Source organism: Lithobates pipiens, unplaced genomic scaffold (genome assembly GCF_037356315.1).
Source record: "Lithobates pipiens isolate NorthernLeopardFrog02 unplaced genomic scaffold, aLitPip1_a1.2 Scaffold_23, whole genome shotgun sequence".
NCBI lineage: Eukaryota > Metazoa > Chordata > Amphibia > Anura > Ranidae > Lithobates > Lithobates pipiens.
In genome coordinates, this window is record NW_027507785.1 from 227,797,762 (window position 1) to 227,812,790 (window position 15,029).

The window sequence follows — 15,029 nt, forward strand, 5'->3', positions numbered from 1 at the left end:
CATTTGATCATGCTTTTTTAGGATTGTGTATATGGGATTGTATGATTCCTCCCCCCCCCCCCCTCCACTTTTATTGATTGAACTAGATTGACTTGTGTCTGTTTTTCAACCTATGTAATAATTGGATGTTCAAAGCAAACACACCTTCACCCTTTTTACTGACATTCACTTTGCTGGGTAAATGGGCTCCTCTGTCTTTTCATAAATCATCCCCATTGTTTGGCTGATATTTTACCTCGCAAGTTTCTAATTGGGCAGTCATCGTAGTAGCTCATCTAACCTGTCTTTAGTAGAAAGTCTAGACATCTTCACATTTCAAAATAAAAAAAGCTAAAATTATGAAAAAGCTAAAATTATGCAAATGTATAAATGTAATAAAATGTAAAAACTTATATTTTCAGTAAAAACCCGATTCTGTGCTAGGAACACTTCCACTTCCAGTGTGTGTCTCCAAAGTGATCAAAAAATGTACTAAGAGTAATTTTATTTTCCAACAATGAACTATAAAAAAAGACCAAATTAGATTGGTCGCTATGAACAACAAGAATTGTTCTTGTTGGCTCACCTTTTATGGTAAAGCCATATAGTTTTCAGAATATTTCACACAAGTTCCTTGGGCCATGGGCTGCAGTTTTGTTTCTAGTTGTGGGTAGCCGATACACTGGGTGTTCTATATAATATTGATGGTTCTACACACAACATGGCTGCTTCTACTGACAATTGTTGATAGCAGAACACCAGCCAAAATGTGATTTTTGTTTTGAATAGGGGGGAATGGTTAGTACCTCTGTCAGATTTGTATTGCTATGTGTAGCCCAACTTGGATGATTTTCTTTTACTCCCTTTCTCTGTAACCACACCAAAAGGTGAGGTGAGTTTACACACAGGGCAGAGATTTTTTTTTTTTTGGGGGGGGGGGGGGGGAGACAAAGTTTTTTTGGCTGGAGTTTAATTTAAATAAAAATTGCCTCATTATGTGGGGGCATGTAAGCTGTTGACTGTTATGCTTATTAATGTTAGAAGTTGCAGAATTAATTTAGCAATATATGCACTTTTTGAACACCGTCCACAAAGTACAGCTTGAACAAACTTATCTTGTTTATAATGACATTGGAACCCCTTCTGGCTGCAATAAGGAAGAATCAAGACATCCAAGGAATATGGGTGGGAGGGAGTATAAGACTGCCGCTTTTGCGAATGATCTGCTGCTCTATATCTCCAACTCTAGAATCTCCATTCCTGCGGCTTTGAAGGAGCTCTTAAAATTTGGGAAAATATCAAATTTTAAAGTAAATATGACCAAATCTGAGATATTAAACTTAAACTTACCTGAAGAAGATCAGAGTGCAATTCAAACTAAATTACCCTTCAGGTGGTATAAGGGAGAACTTGGATATCTGGGAATAAAGTTGACGGGAATTGTTTGAGACTAATTACATTCCCCTCTTGAATAAAATTAAAGAGTAAGATGCAATATAAACTAAGTAAGTAAGATGCAATATAAATCACTTTCATGGGTTGGGACAATAAATGCAGTTAAGATGTTTGTACTACCAATATTTATATACACATGTCAAATGATCCCAATCCCTCTCCCACAAGTGTACTTTAGTAAACTAAAATCTATGATTATAAAATGTATCTGGGGACGCAAACGTGCGGGGGATTGCATTTAATATAATATCCAGAGGAAAGGATAGAGGGGGCCTAGCAGTACCTGATTTTAAAAAATATCGGCACGATGCAGAGAATTAGGATCTAAAACAAGTATATTGACAAAAAATTCACTTAGGGTTTGGGACGCAATAAATAAGAGACACAATTGGGAACAAAATTCACCATTAATTCCGCTACTTGACACAAATTTTTTTAGACCAGGGGAAGAGGAGTACATGTATTTTAGTAGGTTGGCTAAAAAAGAGGATATAAGATTACAGAATGTGATGGAAGGGGATAGACTACGCACATATGAGGAAATCGCAGGGGAATGGGGGCATAAAGCCAGGGCTGGTGCAAGGATTTTTGACACCCTAGGCGAAACCTCATTTTGCCGCCCCCCTGGCTCCACCCCTGACTCCTCCCCCATTGCCCTGCCCGTGTACATCCCATCTTTTTAATGAGGGAACCAGAGCAGACCAGAGGTTTTTGTGTGTGTAAGAGATGTATTGTGTGTTTCGGTGTCTGTGTGTGATTGTAAGGGATGCCCATCAAATGCAGCCTCCACCGGTGCCCATCAATACGGCTTCACCAGTGCCAATCAATGCAGCCTCACTTGTGCCAATTAAATTCAGGCCATTTCACCAGTGCCCATCAAATGCAGCCTTACCTGTGCCCATCAAATGCAGCCTCACCAGCGGCCATCAAATAAAGCCTCACCTGTGCCCATCAAATTAAGGTAGTTTCACCAGCGCCCATCAAATGCAGCCTCACCTGTGCACATCAAATGCATTTGATGGGCACTGGTGAGACTGCATTTGATGTGCACAGGTGAAGTTGCAATAATGGGCACAGGTGAGTGAGGACTGCGTTTTATGGGCGCTGGTGAGACTGTATTTGATGGGCGCTGGTGGGGCTGCCTGAATTTGATGAGCACAGGTGAGGCTGCATTTCATGGGCACTGGTGAGACTGCATTTGATGGGCACTGGTGAGACTGCAGTCTCACCAGTGCCCATGAAATGCAGCCTCACCTGTGCTCATCAAATTCAGGCAGCCCCACCAGCGCCCATCAAATACAGTCTCACCAGCGCCCATAAAACGCAGTCCTCACTCACCTGTGCCCATTATTGCCGCTTCACCTGTGCCCATCAAATAGTCTCACCAGTGCCCATCAAATGCAACCCCACCTGTGCCCATCAAAACGCAGTCTCACATGTGCCCAATAATGCTGCTTCACCTGTGCTTATCAAATAGTCTTACTTGTGCCCATAAAATACAGTCTCAGCTGTGCCCATCAATGCCGCTTCACCACTGCCAATCAATGCAGCCCCTCGGTGGGGGGGGGGGGGGGTGGTGGGGGGGGTGCTCGGCACATACTTGGCATTTTGGCAAATCAGTGAATATAAATACATATACACACATAACATTTGCAAATTGTATGTCATTGTCAATATATACAATTTCATTATTATCCAAGACAGCAACAGTGTTTACTCACCACACACCAGGTGATAGTCTTGGGTTTAGCAAACTTGTATCTGAGGACATGAGCCTGTTTGCTTGCTATTCCTCGCTCGTGCCGTGCCAATCTAAAATTCTTCTGTACTCCTGTACCCGCCTCCTGTCTGTGCCTCTTCCAGGCTCCACCTGTCCCCAAGCCTGAACAGCTGCCGCCAGGCTGACCTCCCCATGATTTTCTCTGCTCCACTCCAGTGTGACACGGCCAGTCCAGGAGAGTGTCTTCGGGGTGGTCGTTGGACACACACGTCAGAGCAGAGAGCGTGGGGTGGGGAGGGCTGGTGCTGCTGGACACATGTCACTGTCACTTGGAACTATCCCCGCTCTGAGTCAGAGCGCAGAGTGGAGAGCAGGCTGGGAGGTGGGATGACCGCTGGAAACTTGTCAGAGCGGAGAGCGTGAGGGAGCAGTTCTGGACAGTGTGGACACATGTGACATGATGTCACTGATGTGTCAGTGTGGAGAGGGGGGGTGAGGGGCGCTGCTTCACACATGTCAGAGGCTCCGCGCAGCTGCCTGGTGTATAGTGCAAGCTCTGTGGACAGTGCTGGAGTAGGACAATCAGCGGTCAGGCGCCCTAGGCGGCTGCCTAATCCGCCTAGTGGTAGCACCAGCCCTGCATAAAGCACTTGACAAATGGAGATATACACAATTGCACTATTTCGCCCAATCTCTACCACAGCCACTGCGGGGAAGGGATCAACTCAGACCTTTGGAGAAAAGTCTTGAAAAAAGATATAAAAAAATATATAAAATTTTGCTACAGGAGGCAGATTATGAATACACTACTTATCTAGAAAAGTGGGAAAGAGAGATAGGGCCCCTAAACAACGACGAACATAGGATCATACGGCGAACTTATTCGGTGGCTAAGGATATGCAAACAAGAGAAATGTCTTACAAGCTTTTAGCAAGGTGGTATAGAACTCCACAAAGAGGGAATAAAATTAGTGGAGAAAATCCCTCAAGATGTTGGAGAGGTTGCTCTGTATTGGGAACTTTCTCACGCTTGTGGTGGGAATGTCCTAAAATACAAACAATCTGGGATAAAATAATCAAAGCCAGCTTTAATGTAACAGGAGTATAGATCGTGAAACGTCCATGGGTTTGCCTGTTCCATGATTCAGAGAAGGGGGAGAGGCAATATGGAAGTTCCCTGGTCCCTTGATTACTGAATTCGGTGAAGGCGCTAATACCTCGAAGATGGAAAACCCAGGAAAGCCCATTAATGAAAGTAGAAAGAATAAGAAATATTGAAGAGACAATATATAAGATAGAGGAAACAGAGGAGAGATACCAAAGAAGGCGGCAGCAATGGCTGCAGTTCAGAAAAACGGAAAGATACTTGAGGTTACTGGAATGTTAGAGGTTATAAAGAAGGAAGGGGGGTAGGAGGGCTTTTGAAGTCCTTATCATTTCCTTTTTTTTTTATTTATTTTTTTGGAGGGGGGGGGGGCCGGGTTTTAGGGTAAAAGTAACTTATTATTGTAATGGTATGATTATTGCATAGATGTCATGTTTGTAATAGTGAAAAACTTTCTGAAAATAAAGAATATAAAAAAAAAACAACAAACTTATCTAATCAATTTTTTTGTTTCCCTTCTCTTTATAGATAGCCCTCTGAACACTATTTCTGAAGGTGAGGTAAGAAATAATGCAGAAGACAAGGCAAACAATTCTGTACCTGCAAAATCCTATAGACAAATATCTAAAGTTCAGCTTAGGGCTCCTCGAGTCAAGACAATGATTCGCCCTGTAAGTTTGCCCATGGATCGGCTTCTTCCGCCTTCTATGCTGAACGAGAAGAATTCCAGGAATGTGGATGTGGCCACCTCGGACAAGTTTGGCAAGAGTCCCATTATTGAAGAGATTTCTGAGACTAAACCTCCATCCACCATGAATTCTTGCCACAGAGCTTCTTGTTATGACTCTCAAAGTTATCGTAAAGCATGGGATAAGCAGTACAAACAGTATGATATCACACCCAGGACTGCAATGATTATGACGAACGTTCCACAAGAAATAAGAGCCCACGATGGAAGTCCCACCACATTGTTATCAAGTACAGCGCTGCCAAAACTGCCATCTGCAAGCCAGCTCAAACCAGTCACCACCGACAGCAACTCAACCGAACCTAACCCACTTTCTGCTTTTAGAGTCCCAAGAACTTTGCAGCCAGGAACTTTTTATGAACCGCCTTCCCAAAAAACAAAGCCAGCCGAAGAGACTTCTCAAACTGATGCCACATCTACAAGCGGCAGCAAAGTACAGTATCAGCACAACAATAATAATGTGAATCTAGTTGTAGACTCAGATCTGGTATCTGAAACACATGGACAAGGCAAAACCTCACAAAAAACAGTTCCTGAGGAGATTTCACCATCGGATATGAAACCAGCCTTTCCAAGACTTCGGCCAAAGCGTGTCCAGGAGTTAGAACACAGAGAGGCCCACTTTGTGTAGCATAACTGCAGCATATACTTCTTCTGCCCAGCAGCGACCTTTATGTGCCATTTTGTGAATACATTTATTTTTTATTTTTTTTATAAAGAAACTTTTAACTGGAAAAACAAAACACTGAAGTATCCCTTTTTAAGCCTTGCTTTATTCTTTTTTTACATCAGATTGTCTATTTGTGTATGCATTCCCCTGAATAGAAGTGGTTTATAAGGTGCACTTAGTGAAATTTATATTGTTTTGAAAAGTAAAATACTTATTTATACCAAGAAACAGTATTCGTGTATGGAACAAACTGTTTTCTAATGTAAATTGTGTTAGGTAGGTAAAAAAAATTGCATTCTTATGACAGCAGCAAAAAAACATTTGAACTTGCTGAAGGAAAGCATGTAATCTGTGCAATTAAAAAAAAAAAATTAGCTTCTGTATAAATGTATAAAGCACCCCCCTCCCCGGGTACAATTGTTTATCATAACTGTATATTTTACATCTGTTTTGTCATCCATTGCCATTTTACATGTTGTCACTTTAATGTTATTTTTACAAAGATGATGCACTTAAAACTTTATTTTTTACAAATGCTACTCAAAGAGAACGCTACTGAGAGCGGGTTGTTGTCATCGTAATGCACAACACCATCTCCAGTCCCAATATGAGCACAGAACAGTTGGTTAGCTCCTCTCTTTGCCTGGATGTTGGTTTCTTCCTTTGGTGGGCTGACACCTACTGCAGACAGGTCAACAGGTCCTGGCAACATACAAGATGGGATTTAAAATTGGTGCACTTGTATGCTGGAGGTGGGCATTATAATTCCTTTAAAATACACTTAGTGGAGATATCCTTTCAGTAGGTAAAAAGCTGACTACGTATATCCAGCTGACATTTCTTAAGCGATTAAGTGGAAACACAGACAAAGAAGTGGTGCACAGTCGCCCAGCTCAATCTTCAAGCATGACTACAGAAAAATTGTAACAGCTGACTTGGGTGTAAATCATTGCTCTTGCCTGTTGATTGGTTGTCATTTACTTAATTTTATAGACATAGTTCTTTGCCTTCCCGAAAAAGTGAGTCCAGTAAAATTTTGAAGATTCTGGGAACTTTTAGTCCAGCGCTCAAGGCTTATAGTGTTTCTGTATCCTGTTACATAGTCATTGCACAAATAATTATTTTTTTATGCTAATGTTAGTTCCTTACTATTACCTCTTTTTGAATCCATTAATTGCAGCAGATTTTGGATAGTGGTTTAAGGGATATCACTATCATCCCATGATACAGTAATGATTTTTACAATATTCCCCGGTACATATATGCAAGTGTCGAATATCTCAGCGTTTTTGCTGTTCTCAGGTCTTTCACTTAAAAACACAATGCTCCTTTCCCAAAGTTTTCACATCTGGAAGTGCTCATGTTCGTTTTTCAGAATGATAGTTGTGGCTTAATAATACAATCCTGTCTGTATAGACTTTGATATTTACAAACTGGTGGGCATAATGCTCAGTTGTCACATGCTGATAACATTTACAGGTCTTGTCTATGGACCTTTGCCATATTTATATACCACCTTTTAATCGTGCTTTTTGAAGCTATTCTTTTCAGGGTACCTGTTTTGCCTATCTGAGCTGTAACAGCTTAGTAATGCCACTTGAATCTCTGCACAAGTGATTTTTCTTTTACCCTTGGTTCTTCTCAATGAATCCCTACTTTACCATACTTGCCTGTCTGTTCACAGAAACAGAACCATTGTTAACTCTTGAAAATGGTCAGCAGCTTATATACACTTACCAGTCCTCAGCCTTCTATTGCATCCCCCCTTTTGTTCTATGCAGCTGTCAATAAAATGAATATATTATAAAAATATTATAAAACAGTGATCTGACATTCACCAAACATTTACTGCAGGTAACTATTCTTGATGCATGTGTTTTTAAATTCCAGTATTTGATTCACCACCAGTGAAAATTTAATGAAGTCACATTCACATTCATTTATAAATATGCCCTATCCAGTTTAATTGAAGCTGTGTTCACAGGAACACAACAAGATAAACTATAGAGTAAAAGTATGACATAGACATGTACCACTTGTCTGCATACCCCACTTGGGAAATGCTGATTGGCATATTCATGGTAGCCTACAACCTGGAGTGAACTGATTTCTGGCAGCTTTTAAAGCATCTAGGTACACTCACTCTCAAAAACATTAAACAGATAAAATGTCTCTCCGCTGACTGTAAATAACAGATGCCTGTTAAGCAGATGTAGTCATTTGAGTAGCATGATATTTAATAACTGTTCTTGATCAATAATCAGGTAAACTGGTTCACCTCATTGTCCTTTATTTATCTGCTGCCATATTCCTTGTACATTGAAAGTCTTCTGTATTTATTTTAGGAATCCTGCCCCCTGGCTTTTTTAAAAGCAACATATAAATTTAAACAGAATGGCCGAAGCCAACCAAACAAATACCAAAAATGTCTGCTTGTGCATCCAGTGTTCTTTTGTATGAAATATTTTTATATACAAGTAAACTGTTACATATGCTCAAATATATTAACTTTTTAACCTATTTTCAGAGTTCATGGTTTATATAATCTTTGGTTTATTTTTAACTTATTAAAATGTAGATTATTCAGCCTTGGCTAATTTTAATGCTTGTGCTATGAGATTTTTTCACATATTTTCAAACATATTCTCAATCTCAAATTAAAGGCGTATTGTGCACAAATGTATATTATAATGGGTTTTTCATATTAAAATATAAAAGTATTTTATTACATTAGTTTATGAAGCTTTTTTTTTTTTAAAGTACTGTCAAAAAATATTTTCATGTTTTCAGTGTTCATATCGCCAAAACAGATTTACATCCACATCCAACCACAGAACTATTAAACCTCTGTTGCTGTTAAGCATTTGGTTTCAGGTTTGTGATTACTGTATTCTAATGATCATTTGACAAAGCTGCATTACCAGGTCTTCCAAAATTCTAGGGGGAGCCAGCTCTACAAAGTTAGGAGTCACAACAATGCAAATTTGATCAAACCATGTATATGGTTTCCTCCACCATTATGTGAATGCCTAACCGCACCCAATTTCCCCGGTCAATTGATTCCCTTTGCTTCCCCTAATCACCTGCCCCAATCCTGCATCTACTTACCAAAAATTCCCTGAAGCATATACACTGGTGTATTGAAACTCACCGTATACTTCAACCTCTGTCAGATGCTGTAATTCCTCCCCATGCCCTGATTGTGCAGTGCAAGATGTCCTTGTCCAGCTTCAGGCTAATTCAGGATGACAATGCTGGATTCCAGTTTGTAAGGAGGTGGCTTCTTGCTATGGTCCTTGTGCAATGCTCAAAAATTCCATTGCATGTCGTCAGATCTCAGAACCAATGCTCAGCCTCCATTTATTGCGAATTGTTCCCCCTCATCCAGCTCTGTAAGTGTTGACCCCTGTTGGGCAAGCTGCAGTAATTTAGAACCTGATGTAAACTTGTCCTAAAGACTGACATTCTTACCCCTTAATGTCAAGTAATATAGCAGGAGAGACTCTTATACTGTGTATAATTACTTTGTAAGTTGTACAATTATTTTTGTCCTTATACTGGGAATGACAATAGTCAATGACCATGTTCCTAAGAACATAAAATGCCCTTGAAGCCTTTAGAACATAAAATGTAAATTATAAAAAATAACGGGCAAAATATGTAACTTGTCAAATGCATCCTTGTACATCTTGCATCCTCATTACATCCCGAATTGGTAAGATTGCAGCATGAATCCAGTTGATTGCATCCATGAATCCAGTTGGTTGTGGTAATGAATGCTTTATCTGCTTTATCTGCATTGTGGTGTTTGCCATTAATTCTATATGGCACTAAAGTCCACATATACATAATAGATCTAACCGCACCTGTACTAAAGTGCGGCACAACACAGATGTGAATGTATTGTGGTGTCATGTTCCGAGTTGCCTAAACTAGTGCAGGTGTGTTGACAGTCCATCCAAAGTTAACGGGTTGCCTTTGGGCAAAATTGTCAGTGCATTAAAACAGTTAACACTCTCTTATATTACATTTAATAAACAAGCCCCAAAGTCAGAAAAGCATATGGTTGAAAGAATAAAGGTGATGGAAATAGTTTTTCTTGTGTGAAAGAAACCACTTGGGTAATTTAAGGAAGTGTGTAGGGGCAGGTGCATGTTCAAAATAGTGTTCTTGTGAAATAGAATAAAATATTTATGAATTTGTCTTTGTACAAGATTTCCTTGCCCCCAGGCACCATCCCATTGAAAAAAAAAAAAAACTTGAGTATTTGAGTAGCTCCTCCTGTTGTCTTCCATCTGGATGGAGGGGGAATTAAAGAGCAGGGCTTTCATTTGGTCGTTTTGGCCCTTATAATTATGCTGATCCTATAACTTGAAGCACAGTCAATCATATTCAGATATCATTGTCAACATTGCTGGTAATGGAACATGCTCTGCTACATTGGCTTCACACATGTGCAGTCATACACACCTGGCACTGTGCCAATCTGTATCACATATAAGTTTAGTGCTGAGAGCTCTACAACAGTTTCCTGTGACCTGACCTGACCTGTTACCTACCATGCTTGTTACCAACCTGGCCTGCTGTTCATAAGTTACCTTTCTCATGATTCTGGACAGTTTTCTGACTCTTTGCCTACCGTCACTTTTATCATATTATAGACCTTGTATTGTATCCTGGTCATGCATCTGTCACCAGTGTGATACACCACTGCTTGCCTGTTAGCAACTCTGGTCCAAACCTGAGTACACCTATACTGCTTTGATGTACCAAGTATGTCTTCAGTGACCTTATACAGAAGCACTCAGGCTGGAGCTGTCAACCTTGTCTTCCAGTCTCCTACCAGTAGCTGACCAATATCAGCAAGATCCTTTTAAGCAGTATGTGAAGCAGGGAGGTTGAGGTCTGGCTTGTTTGCTCTGCATTCAGTCAATGAGTGCCTTGTGTTTGCATTTACCCACAATACTAAAACAAAAGCTAAGGTCTATGCAAGAAATAATTTTTAAGTGGTTCCTTTTCCATTCCACATTGTACATTAATGCTTAAATCATTATTGCAAAAAATGGCTATATACAGTATATCTTCACTTTTGTGCTGCTCTGGACAACAATAAACTGAGGACACACTGGTGAGAGTGACTAGGTCATGGGAAACCCTTCATTGCCTCTGACCTGTACCCTTTGTCTTTGTCCCTTTTGCACTCTATTGTCTTTTTCACTTAATTAATTGCTCATCATCTATTGACCATTTAACTCTGTCTATAAGGATCATCAGATCTGCTTTTAACCTTCTCTGTATAGACATCAAAGATTGTGCTGGGAATCATGGTCAGTGGAATGCTTGGGGGTTATTTGGCTGACCGTATTGCATGAATATGTTTGAGAAAAAAACACAATGGAGCAATAAACCTTTTTAGTTTTCCGCTACCTAATTTATAGCTTCTTTCAAGGGTGCAATTTTGGAAGAACTTTAATGCAGTGTGGATGATACACATTTGCCCCCCCCCCCCCACACACACACACACACACACACGCAGAAAACATAGGGCTTGAATTGTTTTCCTGCAAATGGTCCGGTACTCCCTGATGCTCACTGTAGGGAAATGGCTATGAGCCAAGTGGCTTAATACAAACTTGTTTTCAGTAGAACTTGTCACATTGTTTTATAATGAAGCATGGATGTGCTTTGAGTCCACCATAGTTGTTTACGTAATGTTGCTTTATTACACAGATACCTAGTCCAAGAAAGCTTTTTGATGGGAGTGCAGGTGTCCTGGGTTCTACATAGGCATTGAATGTGTGTATACATCCAGCACGCCTGTACATCATCGTTTTGTTCTAAAAACCTAGTTTGTGTATCTAGTTAACCGCTTCAGCCTTAGAAGATTTTACTCCCCTTCCTGTCCAGAGCACTTTTTGTGATTCGGACCTGCGTCGCTTTAACAGACAATTACGCAGTCGTGCCACATACCCAAACAAAATTGACGTCCTTTTTTTTTTCCCCCACAAATGGCTTTCTTTTGGTGGTATTTGATCATCTCTACGGTTTTAATTTTTTGCGCTATAAACAAAAAAAGTGATAATTTTGGAAAGAAACACAATTTCTCTTTCGTTCATTGATGGACACAGCTCCATTAATCTTGACCATAGTGTTATTACGCCACCTTCAGGAGAGAACTAGGCAGAACATGTAATACATGTGAAAAACAGAACTGTACAGTTCCATCCAGGGGGTGGTCCCTCTGGTAATAACCCCTTAGCCTGCTTCCTGCAGCTCTGTTTTTTTTCTCCCTAGTGAAGGACCTAGGCTCCCTGCCAGGACCATTGCCAGGATTTAGCGAAAGATTTTAAGCTCCTGTGATCTTCTATCAACAGCCGGCTGGGTGACAGGCTGGTTAATATACTGTAGATCCCTGTAGTCTCCCCAGCCTGGCCATAGACTGTGTGCAGGCCCTAGCTACGCGCTGGGTCGGCCACTACATGCCCCTCCGGCTCCAGGGGCGGCCGGTGAGCGCACATATGACCAGACTACGGATGTCTTTGTCAGTGTTTCGTGGCCCGCAGCCACCCCGTACTGCTCAGTGTGGGTCTGCTCGTCCGGATGATAAGTAGAGCTCTCCCTGCCTCGGCAGGATGGAGCAACTGGGCATTCCCTGGGAGGTTGATTAGGGGGTCCCTCTTCTCCCTTCTCTCCCTGCCTGTTTTTCTCTCCCCCTATGAGGGATGCTACATGACTGGGCTGTATTGCGGTGTGCGTACCTGGGCCAGGGGTCCACCAGGGGCTCTGATCCTTGATTGGGGCTGCGCTGGCTGTCTGTGTTCCTGTGCTGCAATCTGTCTCTGCTGGTGTCTGTGGGCTCTGCATGTGCTGCCGCCATAGCGATGACCGCCGCCATTGTCTGTGTATTCTCTGTGTACAGTTGTTCGGCCATTTTCTGAAACATGGTCAGTGGCCATTTTCTCGGAGTCCGACGGCCATTTTCCCTGTGATTTTTGTTTTGCTATACAGGGTGCCCGGCGGCCATTTTCTTGTAGCCTCAGCGCGGTTTTTCTCCCAGCGCTGGTTCCTGTGCCTCAGAACAGCACTTTTTTTGTCCTGGACACTAGGGTACTGACATTGGACTTTGGACGCTATGTCGGCGGTCCTTGAAACATTCGTTGCCAGGGTGGAGGTGGTGTAAGGGTGCAAGGGGGTAAAAAATGGCCCCTGCGAGTTCTGATTTAGACTCTGGTCCCACAGTGACTGGCAGCCCCTGTTCTGAGGGTCTGCAAACTGATTTCATCGGGCTACAAGATAGAGTTCCTCTTAGCCACCAGATTCTTTCCCTCCAGCATACCCTTACTCCCAGCTCACCGGGAGGCCCTGTTTGGGGCAGTAAAGGGACCTGCTCAGCCGCAGGGTGATAGTGCCTATTCCAAAACCGGAAAGGTTTTGGGGATTCTATTCCAATCTGTAGTCCCCAAAAAGGAAGGGGTAAGTGCAATCTTGGACCTAAAAGCCCTCAATTGCTTTGTGAAAGTACAGAGGTTCAGAATGGAATCAGTTTGCTCCGTAGTCGCTGCACTCCCATCAGGGGGACTCCCATCAGGGGGACTCCCTGGCGTCTCTGGATATCCAGGACGCGTACCTGCACATAGCCATATGCCTCAGGCTTCAGAGGTTTCTGTGATTTGCAGTAGGGGAAGACCACTACCAGTTTGTGGCTCTCTCCTTTGGCCTGGCTTCAGCACCCCGAGTCTTTACAAAGGTATTGGCTCCAATTTTGGCATTGTTTCGTCAACGTGGGATCTCAATCGTGGGTTACCTAGACAATCTCCTTCTGAGAGCAGCTTCCGCCTCAGAATTGAGGGAGGATGTGGCGATCACCATGCAAACTCTACAGGAATTTGGGTGAGTGTTGAACCTCAAAACGTCGGTACTAGTGCCGACTCAGCGCCTAGAGTACCTAGGTTTACTGCTGGACTCTGGAAGCGAGTGTTTCTCCCTTCAGACAAACTGCAGACTCTCAGAGCTGCGGTGAAGCTGCTGATGAACCGCAAGTGGTCGTCGTGTTTCTGCATGCAAGTTCTGGGCCTCATGGTTGCCTCTGGGGCGGTACTGTACGCCCAATTTCACACCAGAGTCTTGCAGAAGTAGATATTGTCCAAATGGAACAAATCTCCGTTATCGCTGGATCGGCAGATTCAGGTGAGCCAGTTAGTCAGGGAATCTCTTCTCTGGTGGCTGAGATCTCCGGCTCTTCGGTCCGGGAAATCGTTCCTCCCTCTTCATTGGACGGTGATCACAACGGACGCCAGCCTGACCGGCTGGGGTGGAGTACTGGGAGTACAATTGACCCAGGGCCTCTGGTCGAAGGAGGAATCCCAAGTTACGGATCAATGTGCTCGAGCTTTGAGCGATCAGGCTATGGCTCTCCACATGGTTGAGACTACAAGGTCGTCCGATCAGAATCCTGTCAGACAACACCACGGCAGTGGCATATGTCAACCATCAAGGAGGAACAAAAAGCTCGGCTGCAGTACGGGAGGTCGCTCACATCCTTCGGTGGGCAGAGCGACACGTACCGGCCCTGTCGGCCATATACATCGCCTGCCAGTTTTTTACACCCGGAGACTGTTTAAGTCACCAGATGCTGGACCCAGGAGAATGGTCACTGCATCAGGAGGTGTTCAGGCTTCTTTACCTGCGGTGGGTCACACCAGATGTGGATCTTCTGGCCGCTCGGCTTAATTGAAAGGTGCGGAGGCCTCGGGCGGATGCGTCAGATGCATTAGTGGCTGCATGGGAGCAATACTGGCTTATTTACACCTTATCTCCGCTCAGACTGTTACCACGTCTGCTCCACAGAGTGGAGGCCGACGGGATTCCAGTAATACTGATTGTTCCAGATTGGCCTTGGCGTCCTTGGTACGCTCTCCTGGTACACCTGGTGGCGGATGCTCCTTGGTGGTTGCCGATGCGAGAAGACCTTCTGTCACAAGGTCCGATACTCCATCCTGCTTTACTGTCGCTGGTTTTAACGGCATGGCTGTTGAAAGCCAGGTGCTAAGGAACCGAGGTCTTTGGACTCTGTAATTTCCACTATGCTGGAGCACAAAAATCTTCTTCTCGGAAGATATACCATCGTACGTGGAAAGCTTATATCGCCATGTGAGAAGATGGGGTGGCATCCATGCACATATTCGGTGTCCAGGATCCTGCTGTTCTTACAGCGTGGAGTGGACCAGAAGTTGGCCTTGAGCACCATCAAGGGACAGATATCAACCTTGGCTGTTTTTTTCCAACGACCCCTGGCATCTTACTCATTGGTGAGCACCTTTGTGCAAGGGGTCCGGCATGTAGTCCCTTCGGT

The 15,029-nt window shown here is 43.0% G+C and overlaps 1 protein-coding gene across 4 annotated transcripts in view; it reads left to right on the forward strand.

Moving 5' to 3' along the window:
- ARHGAP29 (Rho GTPase activating protein 29) overlaps positions 1-8,405 on the forward strand; it is a 216,350-nt gene extending 207,945 nt beyond the window's left edge. For all 4 annotated transcript variants that reach the window (XM_077452882.1, XM_077452883.1, XM_077452884.1 and 1 more), the window contains one exon: positions 4,788-8,405. In XM_077452882.1, coding sequence (XP_077309008.1) covers positions 4,788-5,638 — 851 coding nt within the window. In that variant the 3' untranslated portion in view covers positions 5,639-8,405. The remainder of the gene's footprint in view (positions 1-4,787) is intronic.
- Positions 8,406-15,029: the final 6,624 nt, after the last annotated feature.